The sequence below is a fragment of the Danio rerio genome, chromosome 23 (assembly GCF_049306965.1).
Source record: "Danio rerio strain Tuebingen ecotype United States chromosome 23, GRCz12tu, whole genome shotgun sequence".
NCBI classification, from domain to species: domain Eukaryota; kingdom Metazoa; phylum Chordata; class Actinopteri; order Cypriniformes; family Danionidae; genus Danio; species Danio rerio.
The window spans coordinates 21517244-21536520 of NC_133198.1; the positions used below are offsets into that span (position 1 = coordinate 21517244).

Consider the following 19277-nt stretch of genomic DNA (forward strand, 5'->3'; position numbering starts at 1 on the left):
TTTCAGAATATAATTTATTTGGATAATATTGAAATCCACACATCAATGACATGATCTACCAGAGACACACACTGCTAAGGAATCTGAATAAGGGACGGGTGGAGGTCGAGGGACACCAGTGAACGAGGCGTTTATGTGCAGCGAAGAGGAAGTGAGAGCTATAGTACTTCCTGCGACTATGTGCAGATTCACAGTTTGATCGTTTCTGCCGTCAGTTCTCTGGCTTCTGTGTTGGACAGTTCCTGAGCTGCTCCGAGTGGCACTTATCTTCACAGTTGTCTTTACAGTTTTTGTATGTAGAGAAAATGGAGCCAGAGGGGTAAAAATGGCCACTGAGCTGTGCTTATTTTGGCCGCTCCACCTGTTCCCACGCGAGACCAACCATCCGCATCAGTGTTTGCATGCATGTGTGCTGGTTCCTTTCAGACTGAATGCTTTTAAAAAGAACAATCCAATGTTAAGCAAAGAGTTGGAAAATAATTCAATTAAAAAGTAAAAAAACAACATTAAATAGCAAATTATACCAAAAAAGTAATCTAAAAAATGAAAAACTAGAGCAATTTATTATTCATTGTGTTGTAGCTTGAACTACATTAGCTAGGCAAAATATCTAAAATGAAAAACAAGGAGCATTTATAGGTTAGTTCAGCAAATAAATGCTAAATTCTGTCATCAATTTCTCATCCTCATGTTAATAAAAATGGTTCATCTTCAAAACACAAATGCAGATATCTGATCTGAGAGAATTCTGTCCTTTTATTAAGTTCGTTCATTCAAAACGCCTCAAAATGTTTGTAAACAGATATAAAAAGAAATATTCTTGAGTCAAATCTTCAGAAAGAAACCAAATATAGCACATATTAACATTGATCAGTCAACATAAACAGAACATGCAAGCTCAGACCTTATTGGTCCTTGAGGAAGCTGAAATGTGCCATGTGAACAAGCAAGAACAAACCTTATTGGTTGTTATGGAAGATCAAAGGGGTGTGGCACACAGTACTGAACCTCATTGGCTGTTGTGGATAATTAAAACGAGTGTGATGCAAGAACAAACTTCATTGGATCTTGCAGAAGTTCAAAACTGCTATGTGGCACAGTCATTGGCTGTCACAGTTCAAGCAAGCACACTTAAGCTTCAATGACTTCTAATTCCTGTATACATCGTAACGGATCAATGTTTATTTATAAATAAATTCCTTGCATAAATCTGTTCTTCATATAAAGCGGTTGTCTTGTCTTAAAAAGCCTGGGATTAAAATGCTTGATTTAAATGGGTTTATTTTTTATTCCTTTGGGTGAACAACTTAAACAGAGAATCAGAAATCTCTGAGATCTTACTAAAAAAAACCTTCATGTGTTTTCTGAAGATGAATGAGGTAGGTGAGCACACAAGGACAGAATTTTGTGGTGAACTAACTGTTTAAAACTCCAAATGAAGTAGAAATCAGAGTGAGTGTGATGTCGGCCTTCATGAATCACTTGCTACATTCAGGGTGACACGTCTAGATCTAAAACAATAATGTGGACTCTGTCTGTCACGGACATCATTCCCACAATTCACTTGTCGATCAGAATCATCTGAGCTTTTGTGGGACTCGACACTTTGTCTTCCAGTACATCATCGGCAGATATTAAAACAGGGTCTACACACTACAGTCAAAAAACGACAGACACGTTGGACATCACTGCGATGGGAAGAATCTCGACTTGAGGACCTGAATAACTGTCAAAGCTAAAACACAAACACAACCGATAATAGGATCAACGACTTGGTCTCACGCGAAACAAAACCGAAATCAGTCACTGTCAACAGAAATCCATCGGTCAATAAGGCGCAAAAAGAGACAAATATATTGTATGTCTGGAAAAATAGATTCATATCTGTGATGAGCGTGCCGTTCCCACAACACTCCTTCAGTCCTGTTGGTCCTGGGGTTTGAAGAGGCCTCTGCTGCGCAGGCCAAAGCCTCCCTTCTTCACCGGAGGTCGAGCAGCAGCAGAGGAGACCGATGGGATGGATGGGACAGAAGCAGGAGGAGAGGATGGAGAAGCGCTCGAACCCAAGGCCTCTTGAGGAGGCTGACGAGACAACAGCTCCTTAAACACGGAGTTCATCTGACGACTGACCTCCTGTTAGAAAGAGAGAGAGATGTTCATCAGTACAGCAGGATGTGTCACCCAAAAAGGAAAATGCTGCTATTTATTACACATCGTTGTGCCATTCAATCCCCTGAGAAAGCATGTTCTGAACGCAAATTAAGATATTTTAGATAAAATAAGAGAGCTCAGCTACAGCAAGTGTCCAGAGATGTTCAAAGACCAGAAAAGGAACTTCAGTGGTTCAACTGCAATCATATGAAGCTCCAAGAACAATTTTGTGCACCAAAAAACATAAAAAACTGTAAATATGGCTCTGCTTGCTCTCCTGTGTCAGATAATAATGACTACACAGACTATCATGCAAATCTGCTCATAATAAATGCTCCAGTATTTTTAATTCCAACACATAATTTCTTATGTCTTTATGATTATTAACAGGGCTTTACATTAACACCCGCCAACCCGCCAAATGTGGGTAGATTTCAGCTCTGGCGGGTTAGACGGACTCCTCCACTAGCCACTTTGGCTGGTTGGTGATCTGGGACTTTAGGCCAGGACAGATTACTGTGCATATTTTAGACTTATGACAATAATTCTTTTTTTAAATGTAATGTTTTTTAAAGAAAAGTTTTGTTGAATTAAAAAGTGTACCTATAACGCTTTATTTTCCTTGTTTGGACACATTAAAAATTTGTGGCTAAGAAATACTTATTTGGTGTGGTCAGAGATAAATTTGGTAAATCCTTAATTTTGAGCCCTGAAAAGTCATGTGAAATAAAAACCGATTGCGTTGTGACACAACCCATTTGCTCATGCACACTGAGCAAGCTAATACACAATAGACACAAGAAGTTAAATGAATGAGAAGGCATGTGGACATAACACAACATCTAAATCAAGTCATTTTAGCATGTCAAAGTCAGATTTATGCATATAAAACTTATTTTCCCAACAAGAAAAGTGTGGCTAGTGAAAATGGCGAGTGGCTAGTAATGTTGGAAATCTACTAGCCACAGTCGCTGGTGATCAAAAAAGTTAACGTCAAGCCCTGATTATTAATAAAGTTGTGTGTTTAAGGGCCTAGATTGTATGATGACCGTAGTGTCATCCCTCTTCAGAGTAAATCTGGAATAATATGTGTGTCGCTGCTTTTTTTGTATGCCAAATGATTTGTTTTCTCAGGATCTACCAAGCTAGATGAGAGGTCATGGAGACCTTTTGTGTTGAACTGGAGTCATGAAGAATTGGAAACAACTGTTTCCTGAGTTATTTGCCATTTTGTGTGTTAAATCTTTAATTTCTTTTGTATGTAAGCCGCCAGTTTTAAATCCTGATTGTATCAGTTTTTAACCAGTGTGATAAAACGGCTGAGAGAACACAACACAGCCTTGAGTATTAAACAGATAGTACTTTATGTGTGTGTGTGTCCGGTGTGTGTGTGTGTTTGTGTGTTCTATAGATTTGTGGATCTGTATTATGATGCCTAAGTAATCATTGGAGAAATGGTTTGCCACAAACACACACACATGGAAATTTTCCAAGTCTGTTTGTGTTTTTAACCAATCAGATTAAACACCTATATGTATGACAGTTTATGACATTATACAAAAGTATAATTGTTGTTTTGTGATTGTAAGCAGAGCAGTCTACGAACTCTACAAGAGCATTGAAGTTGGCTTCTGTTGATGAAATCTTCAGTAAACGTCTTTCTTTTTACTGAATCTCCGACTCCAGCTCTTCTTCATTTAACTGACTGGTCATTTTTGGGTTCAAACTGTTGGTCTCCCCTACAACGCACACCCTGATCTGTCGTGAAAGACATGAACAAAATAATTTTTACAGTTTTTCGGTAAACAAAAGTGTTCTTGGAGCTTTGTGTGATTACAGTTGTACCACTGAAGTCACATGGAATGTTGTTATTGGTTCCTTTTCTAGACTTTGAATGTCTCAGCACCCCTGCTGACTACGGAGGGTCAGAGATCTCTCAGACTTCATCTAAAATATCTTAATTTTTGTTCTGAAGATAAACAAAAATCTTGGAGGATTTTATTAATATCAAATGCTACTTAAAATGAGTCTTACATTTCACTGAAACACTAATTTAACAAGTGGAAATGCATTATATTTTATATTATTAAGCTGTCATGTGACAACCTAGAACATCAATTTAGCCAACGAGTTACAAAACTGTGCTTTCATGGTTACTTTATGATTCATAATTTGTCAAGCCTTGTGCGTCACGAGGCTATGCTCATTTAATGCTTTTAGTTTCACATTAGTTTTTCAAACAAAATTTTAATCTCAGAGCAACATACTTCATTAACTGAAACATTAAAATGATGATCAGACCTTGTCGATATGTACTGTCTGTCTGTCTGGAGCTCCTACTGGCCTCAGAGAGTCTAAAGTGTGTCTGCGCTCCTGATGACTGAAGAGAAAGAACAAGAAAAAAGTAAAAAGCTGAAATAAAAACGGCCACACTTTACAATAAGGTTAATGTATTTACTAACATCAACTAATTATGAACAATATTTATCCAGTATTTATTAACCATAGTTCAACATTTTACTAATGCATTATTAAAATCTAAATTCATGCTTGTTAACATTAGTTAATGCACTGTGAGTTAACATGAACAATGAACTTATTTTCAATAACTAATGTTAACTAACACAGAAATATTGTAATAAATGAATTGTTCATTGTGTGTTCATGTTAGTAAATGCATTAACACAACCTTATTGTTAAGTTTTACAATAAAAACATACTTACAACAGCAGCATACATCTTTGTTGATGTTAATAATATGCTGCTATGTCTAATAAGCTTAATTGTAAATGTAGATTTCCCAATTGAACAGATATTTAGGAGTTATTAATGTTATTAATATTTACAAACTGTTGTCATTCTAGAAAGAAAAATGCTCTATTCTGTATCATTATTCCAGTGTTTAGTCTCACATGATTCTTCAGATATCCTTCTATGGCTGCATTTACACTGCAGATCTTGATGGTCAATTCAGATTTTGTGACTGTATCCGATTTTTTTGCTGACCTGCTCACATCATCTTTTAAAAGTGACTCGTATCCGATTGTCTGCATTTACACTGCACACAGCAAAGGCGCAATGACCAGGTAAAAAGAGCAGGTGCTGACTAACAGCTGATAATTTAAGAGTGCTCTTTTCTCTATTCCTGTATGTAATCTGTTCGCAGCTTTTGTCAAGCTGTTTTACTATAGTTTACGACAGAAAGGTTCTCGTTTGTCCATCTTTTTTTTATATATAGGCTTTTTGAAACCTTTAGGCATCTTAATGTAATGTCCATATCATTTTAGTAATCCAAAACACTTTCATTATCTGCTACCATTAAAACAAGTCCTCCTGTTTTCCCATTAAGGAAAACGTAATATAAAACGTACAAATAGCGGAAAGATGTGTTTATGGAATTTTTGTATTTGATATCTTTAATTTCTACAATATTCTAGATTCCTATGTTTGTTTGTTTTTGGATACCCAATGTGGAAAACTTGATGTACCATTCATCTGTATGGGTTAGGTCTAGGGTTAGGGTTATTTCTGAAGCAGGACCATACCTCAAAGTACATGTCTCAAAGTTGACTCTGATGTTGTGCTCTTTTAACAGTTGAACTTGTTTTTAAATTTATTCACAGTTTGTTCTGCAAATGTGCCCATATGCACTTACATGGAAAACATGATGTAATGTAATGTAAATCCAGTATTTAAAATATTTAAAACACTATAGGGTTTTTGAACAATACAATAGTGAAATAATACAAATACTTGCTTATATATCACCCTATATTGTTTTATATTTATATTTTTTCCCTTTTTTTTACTGTAGTAACATAGTAAAAGCTAAAGTACACTATGTTAATTACTATTAGTTTGCGATAATTATTAATAATACTATATTATGTAGTAGAATTCATAATTCATTAACAGATTTGTAAATCATATATTTATAGTGTATGTATGTGTATATATATACACACACAGTTGAAGTCAGAATTATTAGCCCCCCTTTGAATTTTTTTTTTCTTTTTTGAATATTTTCTAAACGATGTTAAACAGAGCAAGGAAATCTTCACAGTATGTCTGATAATATTTTTTCTTCTGGAGAAAGCTTTATTTGTTTTGTTTCTGCTAGAATAAAAGCAGTTTTTAATTTTTTAAACACCATTTTAGAGACAAAATTATTAGCCAAATATTAAGCAATTTTTTTTTTTCGATTGTCTACAGAACAAACCATCGTAATACAATAACTTGCCTAATTACTCTAACCTACCTAGTTAACCTTTTTAACCTAGTTAAGCCTTTAAATGTCACTTTAAGCTGTATAGAAGTGTCTTGAAAAAGATCTAGTAAAATATTATTTACTGTCATCATGACAAAGATAAAATAAATCAGTTATGAGAAATGAGTTCTTAAAACTATTATGTTCAGACGTGTTGAAAAAAATCTTCTCTCCATTAAACAGGGTGGCAAATAATTCAGTGGGGCTAATAATTCTGACTTCAACTATGTATGTATATATATATATATATATATATATATATATATATATATATATATATATATATATATATATATATATATATATATATATATATATGTGTGTGTGACACACACACACACACACACATAAACACACTATAATATATTCCCTTTTAATAAACATTACTATAGTTTTTTCAATGTGCAATACAGGATTTCTTGAATTTTTTTGCTGTCAAGTAAAATTTTTATATTATTTGCAGTAAATAACTGAACTTAACAATTACCCTGCAGTTGCTTTATTGGCACTAGTTGGTTTTATTGATCACTAAGACAGAACTAACTTGGATTGAAGTTGCTTCTATTAAAAAATAGCTTAGATGTAGCTAAGCTACTTTTGCCATGTAGCTTATAGCATAGCTTGCTACATTTCTTAGGGGGTAGCTTTTAAGGTAGTTAAGCTACATTTTAAGTTGAGTAATTAATTGCTTTGCTCACTACATTTTACAAATAGTTTGTGCAACACTGTGTGCATATTTGAAAACAGCAATAATGACTGTTGTCATACCCTGAGAATTGGCGTGCGACTGCAGTGGTCTGAGGAGGAAGCATGAGCCGTCCCTCAGGCACCTGCAGGGTGAGCTTTCGTACAGGGCTCATATTCCCACTGTTTCCTCCACCAATGCTGCCGCTGCTTCCACTGCCGGTCCTCTGCCGGCCGGGCAAAGATGCGCTGTCGCTGTTCACTCGCATACTGGGGGAACCACAGCAAAACATGTGAGATCTCATAAAGCCTGCATTGGACATTCATGATGCAATATAACCTGCGGTACCGAGTGCTGTGTTCAGACTGTTGCTGCTGCTCCTCTGCTAGGTTTCCTGTGCTTCCCCCTCTACTGTCCTCCTTCTTTCCCCGGTCCTTACGCTCCATCCTGTGGATGACCAGACATTGACATGAGGCTACAAGTAAGATTATTGATACTAAGATAATATTTACGAAATTAAGCAATGTTTCTGGAATGAAAGCAAACATTGGCACAAGCAACAAATAACTTCTACTCTACTGATTGATTGATTGATTGATTGATTGATTGTTAATAATTTTATTTATCTTTCACAATGAAGAAGGAAAAAAACTAAGCAAAATATTTAATGCAACAAGTAATGAGCCAATAAATGCTTTATAATATTTGCTGTTATATTTTTCTTCTGGAGAAAGTCTTATTTCTTTTAGTTTGACTGCAATAAAAATATATACATTATTTAAAAAAAAACTGCTAATGTCAATATTAATAGCACACTTAGATTTTTTTTTTCAATGGTCTACAGAACAAATCATCGTTGTCCAATGACTTGCCGGATTAATTTGAACTTAAGCCAAGTTAACTTTAGCCAAGTTAAACTAATGAAAATAAATGTAAGTAATTATTAATAAAGTTAAAAGTTCATCCTCAACACTGTACTTTGAGCTAATAATTCTTAATAATAATAATAATTCACAGACATGATTTTTTTTATTTATATAAAAACATTTTTTTATTAAACTATGTTTTAAATGGGCTGAAATATCTTTTCTCTGTTAAACAGCACATAAGACATTTTTGAAAAACAATTAATCTCATAGGAGTACTAATAATTAACAATGAATTTCATTGGAGGGCTACTAATTTGTACGAAATAATTTGTAATAAAATTGTACTTCAAGCGATAACATCATTTTGAAGAAAATTAGGCAGTTAACAAAGGTTGTTTGGAGTTCATTTTAAACAGTTGGCCATTAATTTCCAGACACTTGAACTGTGGCAATTATGCAATAGATGGGTGAGGCTCTGAAGCTCCACCTTCTTCAAATGAAAAATGCTCTCAAGGCAAATTTCTTGTTCAATTCATTGAATTCCAACATCCAGGAATTATATAAATGTTATTAATTACAGTAAAATCAAAGTGCAATTACAACTGGAAGCACTGTCAATTACACTGTTCGTGTTTAAAAATGTAAATCTGTTTGCTTAAAGTGCTATTTAAATAAACGTGGTGAAACTACAAAGATTGCGCAAATGCTGTCATCAGATGCTTTCCTAGGTGCTGTTTTTTTTTACCTCTGTCATTTTAGCTGTTAATTTACTTTTTATTGACCAGAAAAAAAGTACAACAGTAAACAATTTTTCATCTAAATGACAAGAATGCTGGTGTTTTTTTGTTTTTTTTTACTGCTTATTTAAGAACAGCTTACATGCTTGTGTAAACCGGCTTTAATCATTTGTCTACGGCATACAATGGCTTCCATAGAGTTTAGTCAGCTTAGACTCTGTATTTGTTTAGATGCATATAAAAACTGGGCTGTGAGAGATGTGTACAGTGCTCTCAATGAGTCTCATTCATAAATCTCAAGCAGAACAAATTTCGTTAATCTGTTTTTATATAAATGCTGCAGTGAAGAGAATGTGACGATTTAAGCAAGGAGATTTAAAAAATGTGTGATTCTTCCATTTCATGAATGAAGCCCATTATGTTTGCATACCTGGTGGCTAATTGTTCTCCTAACAGAGAAACATTAGATATGAACTTGGACTGTATTTTCAGCGTGGCAATGGAATGTACTTCTGTCCATCAAAACCTTGTTTCTGTTTAGTCAATTAAATAAAGCACCTACTCTAAGTCTATTAGTGACACAACTTTTTTTTTTTTTTTTAATGATTCCGTTATTTTTGCAACATGGTGATATAAAAGTAAAGCAATTAGTGTTAAAATAATTAACAACAACTGTTCTGATTAGGAAATTATGCTCAACAGCTATGGTAATTCAATGCTGACAACACTGAAAACACAAAGATTTCACAATAACAGCTTATTTTATACAATGTTTGTGTATGTTTATGTATTTTAGCTTCATTAGAGACCGCAAAGTTATTCAAAACTATGAGTAATAAGCTAAAATCTAAAGCTATTGAAAACAATTAGGAGTAGACTACAGAGTAGAAGTGTGCGATAACCGACACTGAGCATTTTTCTGAGCACATATCACTCACAAAGCGCAAGTGTAGCCCAGCAGAATGCTGAAGACAGGATCAAAAATGGCCCTGTAAAATATATATACATATTAGGGGTGCCTAAATTAATTGTTTTTTCGATACACCGTGAGGCAGAGGCAGACGCGAACAATTCAGTATTAGTTTAGTAAAAATTACAACCAATTATTTTGTACTGACGTCATTTATCACATATGCGTTATATGGCGGTAGCTTATGGTGAGTGAGAAGACAGAGAGTAATTAAAACGCTCCAACTACTTTAAAAGCAGATAACTGTGTGCACAATTCACTACTTGTGAGATGTTGGACAGTTTTTCACTTACAGGGAAGTACATCAGAACCCAGCTAGAAAAAAATGACAGCTGTAAACTCCCTCCCTCCCTCCCTCTCTCCCTCCCTCCCTCTCTCCCTCCCTCCCTCCCTCCCTCTCTCCCTCCCTCCCTCCCTCTCTCCCTCCCTCCCTCCCTCCCTCTCTCCCTCCCTCCCTCCCTCCCTCCCTCTCTCCCTCCCTCCCTCCCTCTCTCCCTCCCTCCCTCCCTCCCTCTCTCCCTCCCTCCCTCCCTCCCTCCCTCCCTCTCTCCCTCCCTCCCTCCCTCCCTCCCTCTCTCCCTCCCTCCCTCCCTCCCTCCCTCCCTCCCTCCCTCCCTCCCTCCCTCTCTCCCTCCCTCCCTCCCTCCCTCTCTCCCTCTCTCCCTCCCTCCCTCCCTCTCTCCCTCCCTCCCTCCCTCTCTCTCTCTCTCTCTCTCTCATTCTTTCATTCTCATGTGTCTGCAGAGCAAGTTTTCTCCACCGCATCGCCGTCTATAATGGATCATCTGATCGCTGTGGCCGCTTAACATCAGTGTCCATGTCAGTGTTTGCTGAACAGCGCCAGAGCCGCGCTGACTTGCAGCCTTTCTGTTGAATGTGTGATCAATCATAGGCATTTAAGACTTAGCTCAACAAAGCTCAAAAAGCAAGTGGGATAATATTAACATTTGTTTATTTGCTATAAATGCTTATGTTGTTCTATACATGTACTTGAGTTTTTTATTATACATTCAAAAGAGTGTTTTCTTTAGAGGATAAAATTAAAGGTACAGTACATATATCTGACTGCTTGTATTAAAGGACAAATTTGTATTACACATAAAAATCTAATCCTAAATTATATATTTTAATACAAGAATTATTGTGTTGCTAAGTGAAATTTCAAATAGGAAATTAAAGAATCGAAAATGCACCGTGATGAACCTAGATATCGAATTGAACTGAATCGATGGCATGATAATCATAACCAACCTAAACCGTGAGACCACTGTATATATGTATATATACAGTTAAAGTCAGAATTATTATACACCCTGAATTATTAGCCAATAATCTGTTTAGCCAATTTATGTTTAACGGAGAGAAGCTTTTTTTTTTAACACATTTATGAACTTAATACTTTTAATAACTCATCTCTAATAACATCTCTAAGATTATTTTATCGCTGTCATGATGACAAAAAATAATAATTTAATAGATATTTTTTTCCAGACACTTAACACTTAACTAGGTTAATTAGGCTAACTAGGCCGGTTAAGGTAATTAGACAAGTTATTGTATAGCAATGGTTTGTTCTATAGACTATCAAAAAATATAGCTTAAAGGGGTGAATATTTTTGTCCTTAAAATGGGTTTTAAAATATTAAAAACTGCTTTTATTCTAGCTGAAATGAAACAAATAAGACTGTCTCCAGAAGAAAAAAATATTATCAAACATACTGTGAATTTTTTTTTTTGCTCTCTTAAACATCATTTGGGAAATATAAAAAAAAGAGAGAGAGAGAAAAATCAAATGGGGGCAAATAGTTCTGACTATATATATATAAATACAATCAAAAAATGGCATTTGCTGTTTGCCAACTATTTATATATATATATGTGTGTGTGTGTGTGTCATATGGTTAAGCAGTTAAGCAATACCACATGAGCAAGAGTGCATACAGCCATTCAATAAACAAAATATATATTCTGTTTGCTATATTTTGCCTGTGAGTCTGTGATTTAATGAAAACTGCTGAATTTAGAACTACTCTTACTAATTTTACTATATTTTTCTATTGCAGAAAGAACAAGAGAAGTAGGTTTCCTGAATGTGTAAAAGCCAAATAAATAAAGACCATGGGGTTTAAACAATGCTGCACAAAATGACATTTTTCATCTTTTTTTTTTTTTACATTTTCATACTAATTTAACAAAGAAAATTAGTAGCTAAAACAAATAACCAGAACAAAAAAAAATTATAAATCAATGTAAAAAATTCGTTTTACTCCATAGTGATCTGGGGTCTGTTCTTCGTACCACCTTTAAATGATCTAAGATGATTTGGCAGATCCTGAGTCTTTTAATCTTGATAACAGATTTCTGGTTAATTTGGTTCTTCAAATAACTTCACGAATCAGATTAAAATGTTTGGACGAACTGATCTGAGATCGCTGCATGTGCAGTGCAAGACAGATCTATCAATCCTCAAAATCATGATCAGCAATGCAACGATTGGCTGACGGCACAGCAGCGTAATGACATCATCTGATTAATATTCAATTATCCATGAATTACATAAAGTTATTAGGAAACAGTTTGTTAAATATGAAATGCAAAAACTTTTCAGCTTTGTTGTGAGCTGCAGGCTTTACACTTTTATCTGTCAATAGTATTTCGCAATTTATTTAGTTTTACAGTTAGAGCGGATTTTCTTTATTATTGTAGTCATAGTAGTATTCATAGCCAGTTTCCTTATCAGTGTAAAAAATAACTGGATGTTTAAATAAATTTTGCATCACAAAAAGCATTTTGATATTTGTAAAGGCGTCTGCAACTTTTGTGAAGCATCAAATCACCGTCATATTAACTGTCAAAACATGTTCATGGCAGCATAAATGTGTTATTCCTTAAAAAAAAAGTAGAATATCGTGCATGTCTATTATCAAACACAAATTGTACCAAAGCAATTGTACGTGTTTGTATCTAAAAATCCCATATCAATAAATTTACTCTTAAATTTTCTATAATTTCGGAGTGCAGATTGCATAAGTTTTGTTAATATATATTTTTAAACTTACATACTTTCAGTATTTGGTTTAAGCTACCAGAATTGTTGCTATGACAACAACTCTCTCATGAGTTTTGAAGAACGAAATGATCCTTGATCGTGTCAAACCGTCAATAACCAAATCCAGCAAATTGAGTAACCCATGTACGAAGAAGGACCCCAGAATACATTCTGTGCTTCAGTAAGCAATGAGGCAGTTCACTAGGTTTAAAACAGAGCTAGCATAACATCATGTAATTTATGCAAATAAGGTCTCACCCTTCTACCACACTGATGTACTTATGGGGGATCAAGCCTTTCATTCCTCCCACTTCCCCTCTCCACCAATCAGCTGAGGCCTTGCTGTGCAGTAGGAGGTGCTCACCCTGCTTGAATGACAGCTCGGCTGCAGAGCGTGCAACATAATCAAACATGGCCACAGCCTCCCACTCTACACACACACAAACCCACAGCACAAAATGCAAACACACAACACAAAGCATGGCAACACAAATGCCACATTGGCCAAAATCCAACATGAAAGATTGGAAAAGCACACAAAAACCCAACACAGAAGATAACATGAAAGGTTAGCAATACTCCAAACGTCTAAGGAATAAATGAAATTTGCATGATGTGATTTGGGTCTTTTCTTACCATCTTCACTGGGAAGATGTTCAGGGTCTCCTTCGCCCTCCTCTGTGATGGGTTCACTGAAAAAGAAAAAAAAAACAGATTTTGAAATTATTTATAAGACATTGCATTACAATCAATCTAGAAATCTCTAAAGGTTTTTTAAATGTGTTTTTACTCCCAAGCAATTTTTTTAATAGTATATCAAAGCTTTAAGACTCACCAGTACTCCTGCTCCAAAGTCATGCACTTCTCATAAACGGGGCCTGGAAGTTCAGAAGGTCCTGGGAAGATGTTCTCATGATGAAGGATCATGGTTTTGACCAGCTCATTGATCTGAGGAGCCAGGGTCACCTCGTCACCACCCATCTCTACGCCTCGGAGCAGACTGGGCCCGAAGCAGACAGCCAGATTATACGGCTGCATCATGTTCTCATCACTGTACTGAGAGACGCTGAACACACAAGCATACAAACAAAACAGGTCACACACTGGATCAATGTGGTTTGGAACGGTCTTTGAGAAAAGGAGAGCAGGACTCACTGATGAAGGAAGGCGAAGAGATACCGCATCACTATGATGACAGGTCTGGGATAGGACGACACTACTGACTTTATCTGCGCTACTTTTTCGGTCATGTTTTCCATTTCTGAGAGAAAGTACATAAGAAATTAGTCAGCACATTGTATTTAAAACTATTTTCATATAAGCAACTTATTAAATTTGCCATAAAAATTACATATATGGTAATTCTTAAAGGGAGAAATATCCTCATCATTTACTCACACTCGTGTGGTTATAAACTATAAATTACCCTCAAGGTGTTATAACACAGGGCTGTTCAAACTTATTCCTGAAGAATCGGTGTCCTGCAGACTTTAGTTCAAACTTGCTTCAACACACCTGCAAAGATGTTTAGCAAGCCTAGTAAGAGCTTGATTAGCTAGCCCAGGTGTGTCTAATTAGGGTTGGAACTAAATTTTGCAGGACACCAGCCCTCCAGGATCGCATTTGGGCACTCCTGGTATAACACAAATGAAGATATTCTTAAGAATTTCAGCCATTGACATCCACAATAGGAAAAACAAATACTTTGGGAGTCTGCATTCCAACATTCTTCAAAATATCTTCTTTTTCAGTCAACAGATAAAAGAAACTCTTTACGTTTTGAAAAAAGTGGAGGATAAGCAAATGATAATAATTTTCATTTTTGGGTGAACCATCCATTTACAGCAGGGTTCTGGAGGGCCAGTGTCCTGCAGATTTTAGCTTCAACTTGCCTCAACACCTGCAAGGATGTTTCTAGAAAGCCTAATAAGAGCATGATTAGCTAGCCCAGGTGTGTCTAATTGGGGTTGGAACTAAACTTTGCAGGACACCGGCCCTCCAGGACCGAGTTTGGACATGCCTGATTTAAAGGTATGGGGTCTGTACTATTTTGTCTGTTATGTTGCGTTAATATTTACAAATATAAAAATCAATATTAATAATCATTCATCAGTCATCATCGATACTCCAGTGACACGAGATGCTTTTCAAAACCTTCTAATATGCAAATTTGGTGCTCAAAAGGTATAAATTACTATCAATGTTGACTTAATTAATAAAGGAGTTGCTTCATTTGTTTGTGGAAACTGCATTTTTGCAGGATTCTTTCAAACTTTTCCTCATGGACATAATTGTTTCTTTTAAAATATTAATTAATTATTTTTATAATATTTATAATGATTACTGTACTGTAGAATAGTAAACACATTTGGAATAAGCGGAAGTGCACAGATCTTATGGACATTTTTGTCTTTTTAACTGTATTTTTTGAGATCTTTTTTAAATATTGGCAAAAAGATTCATTTTTATATAACTTCTAATATTTAATCCTCATTTCCTTTAATAAATCTATTATACCAGTGGTGTCAAACTCAGTTTCGGGACGGGGCAGTTTAGGTTCAACCCTGCTCCAACACACTTACTTACAACCAGTAAGTTTCAAACAAGCCTGAAGGAATCAATTAGTTTAATCAGGTGTGGTTAATTAGGGTTGGACACGGTGCAGATCTACGGCCTTCTAGAAGTTTGACACATGTGTATTATACACTCTGTACAAAAATAGTAAGCCTCAAGAGTTTCAGAAGAAAAACTGACTTGTTAAAAATGTTAACAAGTATAACCTTCAAGTATAAGATTAAAAATATTTAATCTCTTCAATTTTAATTTGTAAGCAATTAAAATTCCAAATTTTTCCTAAATATATGCAGTTGAAGTAAGTTATTAGCCCCTTTTCCCCCTTTTTTTTGAATTTCCCAAATTATGTTTAACAGAGCAAGGAAATTTTCACAGTATGTCTAATGATATTTTTTCTTCCGGAAAAAGTCTTATTTGTTTTATTTTGGCTAGAATAAAAACAGTTAAATTTTTTTAAATTCGAAATTATTAGCCTCTTAAAGCTATATATTTTTCGATAATCTACAGAACAAACCATCATTATACAATAACTTGCCTAATCACCCTAACCTGCCAAGTTAACTTAATTAACCTAGTTAAGCCTTTAAATGTCACTTTAAGTGTCTTGAAAAAATATTTAGTAAAATATTATTTACTGTCATCATGGCAAAGATAAAAAAGTCAGCGATTAGAAATGAGTTATTAAAACTATTATGTTTAGAAATTTGTTGAAAAAATCTTCTCTGTTACACAGAAATTGGGGAAAAAATAAACAGGGGGCTAATAATTCTGACTTCAACTGTATTTTTATATTTTTTTAAGGTTTGATAATAATCACTTTTTTTCCAGTTTTTGTTTTGAGGACTGCAGGCTAAATAAATGACAAATATATCATTATAATTATGTGGGTGTGCTGTTATGAATATTAGAGCCTGTTTTGTATGTATTTACAAAGAAATGTGTATGTGTAGTATGATCATAGTATGATTTTTGACAATAAACATAACATAATCCATTATCCAAAAAAAAATTCTGCTTCTAACTTATCCAAAGCATTATTAATGTTGGCAAAAAAATCTAAAATCTGTCATTGAAAGTGATTTTTTTTTTTTGTGAAAGTTTATTTGACTAATATTTAGTTAGCTAGAACAGCATTTATTTAAAAGTTATTTATTTACAGTATACATATCTTTATGGTTAATTATGATCAATTTAATGCACTCTTGCTGAATAAAAGATGCCAAATTTTTAAACAGTTTTACTTTGTGATCAGTTGATTAAAATGAATTGTAAAATGTAAAGTTCTAAGAAATGCATTAGCATCATTATTTATGTTGTTTTCTAATGCAGATGAAATGCTTTTCTTGGAGTCTGAATATGCACACAGTCACGTGGAAGCAGATGAAAGGCCTCTTACGGACACACTCCATGAGCTGGCTAAAGCTCTCCTCAGGGAACAGAGGTTTCTCCAGTCCTCTGAAATAGAGCTTCAGGACCCCCGCCACTGAATCAATGTCACTCTCGCTGTCAGTGAGTGGGTCTTCGCCTGCAAACCCAAAACACACAAACAAGAGCAGTTGGCGGGAGACTGTAAGAAAAGGCATATCTGAATATAAAATATACAATTGTATACACACTGCCATTTTACAACGGTATGGTACATTCTTATTCTTAATTCACCCGGGGTCTGTGGCATGAGCATGGCTAAAGAAATTAAAGTTAAAGGATTCGTTTTGAGCCGACAAAATCAATGCAATCATTCTTTACTTTACTATGGGATTCTTCAGCAAATCTCTCTGTTGACTTTGATCTTGAATTTATTTAAGTGTGAAAGCAAGATATCGGTAGCGGGCAGCCAATCATGTGACTTTCAACACCGAGTGACTGATTCATTTTTCAAGATTTACTACTTTATTGATCATAAGGAGATAAAAAAAATATGAAGAATATTCATTTACATGAATGAAATTCATTTACATGGCAAATTCAAACATGTTGCCATGTAAGCAGTGAATATTTGTACAGTGATATTTTTAGATAGCTTTATCCATTTTAAAGCTTTACCTGTTGAATCAGAAGTTTATTTGTATTACTCTTATCTATATAGTTTTCATAATTAATCATTTTAACCAAATGCTTAATTATGAAACTAAACTTACTCACAATTCATGTTTGTCCCCTTTAAATAGCTGAAAATAACTGAAAATAGTTTGACACTAATCATAAAAATGTAAAATAATAATAAAAAAATAAGTTAATATGAATTTGACTAACCCTATTATGGTTCATTACATTGCAGATGGATAATCACACCCTGCAGAGATCCAGGAAAATATTCGGCCTGAAACTGGCAGATCTAGTCTTCTACCAACTGAAGCCATAAGTGTTCAAAAGACACTTTAAGGCTATATGTAAATAAAACACTTATTTCATAAGAAAATGTAAGTCAATATTAGACTAAGATGGTTCTATTCTAACTAGGATTACAACTTTTGATACAAAAAAATAAGGGAGGCATACTGCAGCGGGGGCCATAACCCTTGGCGGCCTAGACCACAGTGATCACAGGCCCAATAGCATGCCAGTGGTGAATTTGATTCAGCTTAAACAAGTAAGGCAACCAGAATTTTTTTTCAGTGTCAGCCAAATCTAATTCTGAGATAAAGTTTTATTGTAGCCATTAATTTCCCTTTGATTTGAGTTGTTGACATTGTTTTACTCAGTTAATATTAAATACATATATTATTCATGTAGAAAACAGTAAATTACAAAATGACTCCAGCTATATTTTCACAAACTTAGTCACATTTTTAGCATTATTAAGCAATTACCCTAAATATTGTTGATAATGATTACACTGTCATTACCATTTCTGCTTCGGGAGAGACTTGGAGTACGAAGAACTGTCTGACTGCTTTGATTTTTGCAAGCTCTTTCATTGTGGGAATGCTGCTCTCAAGAGGCATGTTGTCCAACAGACCACCATGAACCACAGAGAACGCTCTCCGACAAATCGTGCAGTTGGCTTAATAAAAATGTCTAACACTCTGCAGCAAGGTATTTGTTTCCTCCCACTCTCTGCAGTATTTTTCAGTCGCTTGCTTTTAAGCTCTGAAAGATGCGGAGGGTTACCTGGGGAAGCATCTGCAATTACTCTCTGTCAAGACTTGACCGACTCTGCTTAGAAGACCTACCCTCAACAGTTAAAAAGTCCAATCAAACTAACGATGACATCAATTGACTAACGATTGCATGAAAAGCTACCTTAAAAATTTTTTAAAAATACGGGACAAAACCCATCCCGTAATGATTCAAAATGGGACAATTCAATATTTTAAAAGACAGATGTCAACCCTTATTTTAGAGTTATAGGTCCTGGCACATGGTCTAACAGGGCTGTGCTTATTCTCTTAACAAGTTATGGGTGTGTTTTGAACCAATTAGAGTCTCATCTCCCACTGCCTTTAAGAGTCAGTTGTGTCGCGCCATGGATATGTTATGCATTTACATGGTGGACTTTGTAAAAACTTAATATATCACTATTGAGAAATCAGTTAAACAGAGCATCTGCAGCGCCAGGATAAAGAATGAGCCTCCTCCATTTTGCCTCTTTACTTTCTTTTTACTTTACTTTGACTTTTTACTTTACTTTATTTGTTCCAAAACTATTCAGTTCCCAGGACTAGTGCAAACTTACTGAAATATGTACCTGATTAGACCAATATGGTACAAGCCCAGGTATTCATTGACTTAAATACACTCATACCTCTTTCAAAAGCATCCCTGATATGATTAACTTCAGTCTGTGATCCAGGAACCCTAAAAATGCCTTCATGATGAAGACCTGTAAAAAAAAACATTAGCATAAATAATTAGTTGTTTAATGTTAATTATGCTACTGGTATAATTGCAGTCTGAATTGCATGTTAACTGATCACACTTTAAAGCCAAATAATTGTGTACAGAACTAATTTAATAATTAAAAAAGCATCTATA

The 19277-nt window shown here is 34.9% G+C and overlaps 1 protein-coding gene across 8 annotated transcripts in view; it reads right to left on the reverse strand.

Moving 5' to 3' along the window:
- Window positions 1–19277, reverse strand: part of arhgap4b (Rho GTPase activating protein 4b) — a 73250-nt gene continuing 53973 nt past the window's right edge. For 4 of the 8 annotated variants that reach the window (XR_012398451.1, XM_068216888.2, XM_009296754.4 and 1 more), the window contains 10 exons: window positions 19048–19125; window positions 16699–16827; window positions 13884–13989; window positions 13564–13794; window positions 13365–13420; window positions 12987–13113; window positions 7452–7550; window positions 7187–7372; window positions 4453–4531; window positions 1–2133 (listed from right to left, as the gene is read on the reverse strand). Coding sequence is in view for 6 of the 8 variants with exons in the window: in XM_068216888.2 (XP_068072989.1) it covers window positions 1918–2133; window positions 4453–4531; window positions 7187–7372; window positions 7452–7550; window positions 12987–13113; window positions 13365–13420; window positions 13564–13794; window positions 13884–13989; window positions 16699–16827; window positions 19048–19125 (1307 nt within the window). In the remaining 2 variants the exon portion in view is untranslated. Of the gene's footprint in view, window positions 2134–4452; window positions 4532–7186; window positions 7373–7451; window positions 7551–12986; window positions 13159–13364; window positions 13421–13563; window positions 13795–13883; window positions 13990–16698; window positions 16828–19047; window positions 19126–19277 lie in introns of all 8 variants that reach the window. The other 4 variants (XR_012398450.1, XM_005162108.4, XM_684637.9 and 1 more) reach the window with 1 other exon arrangement.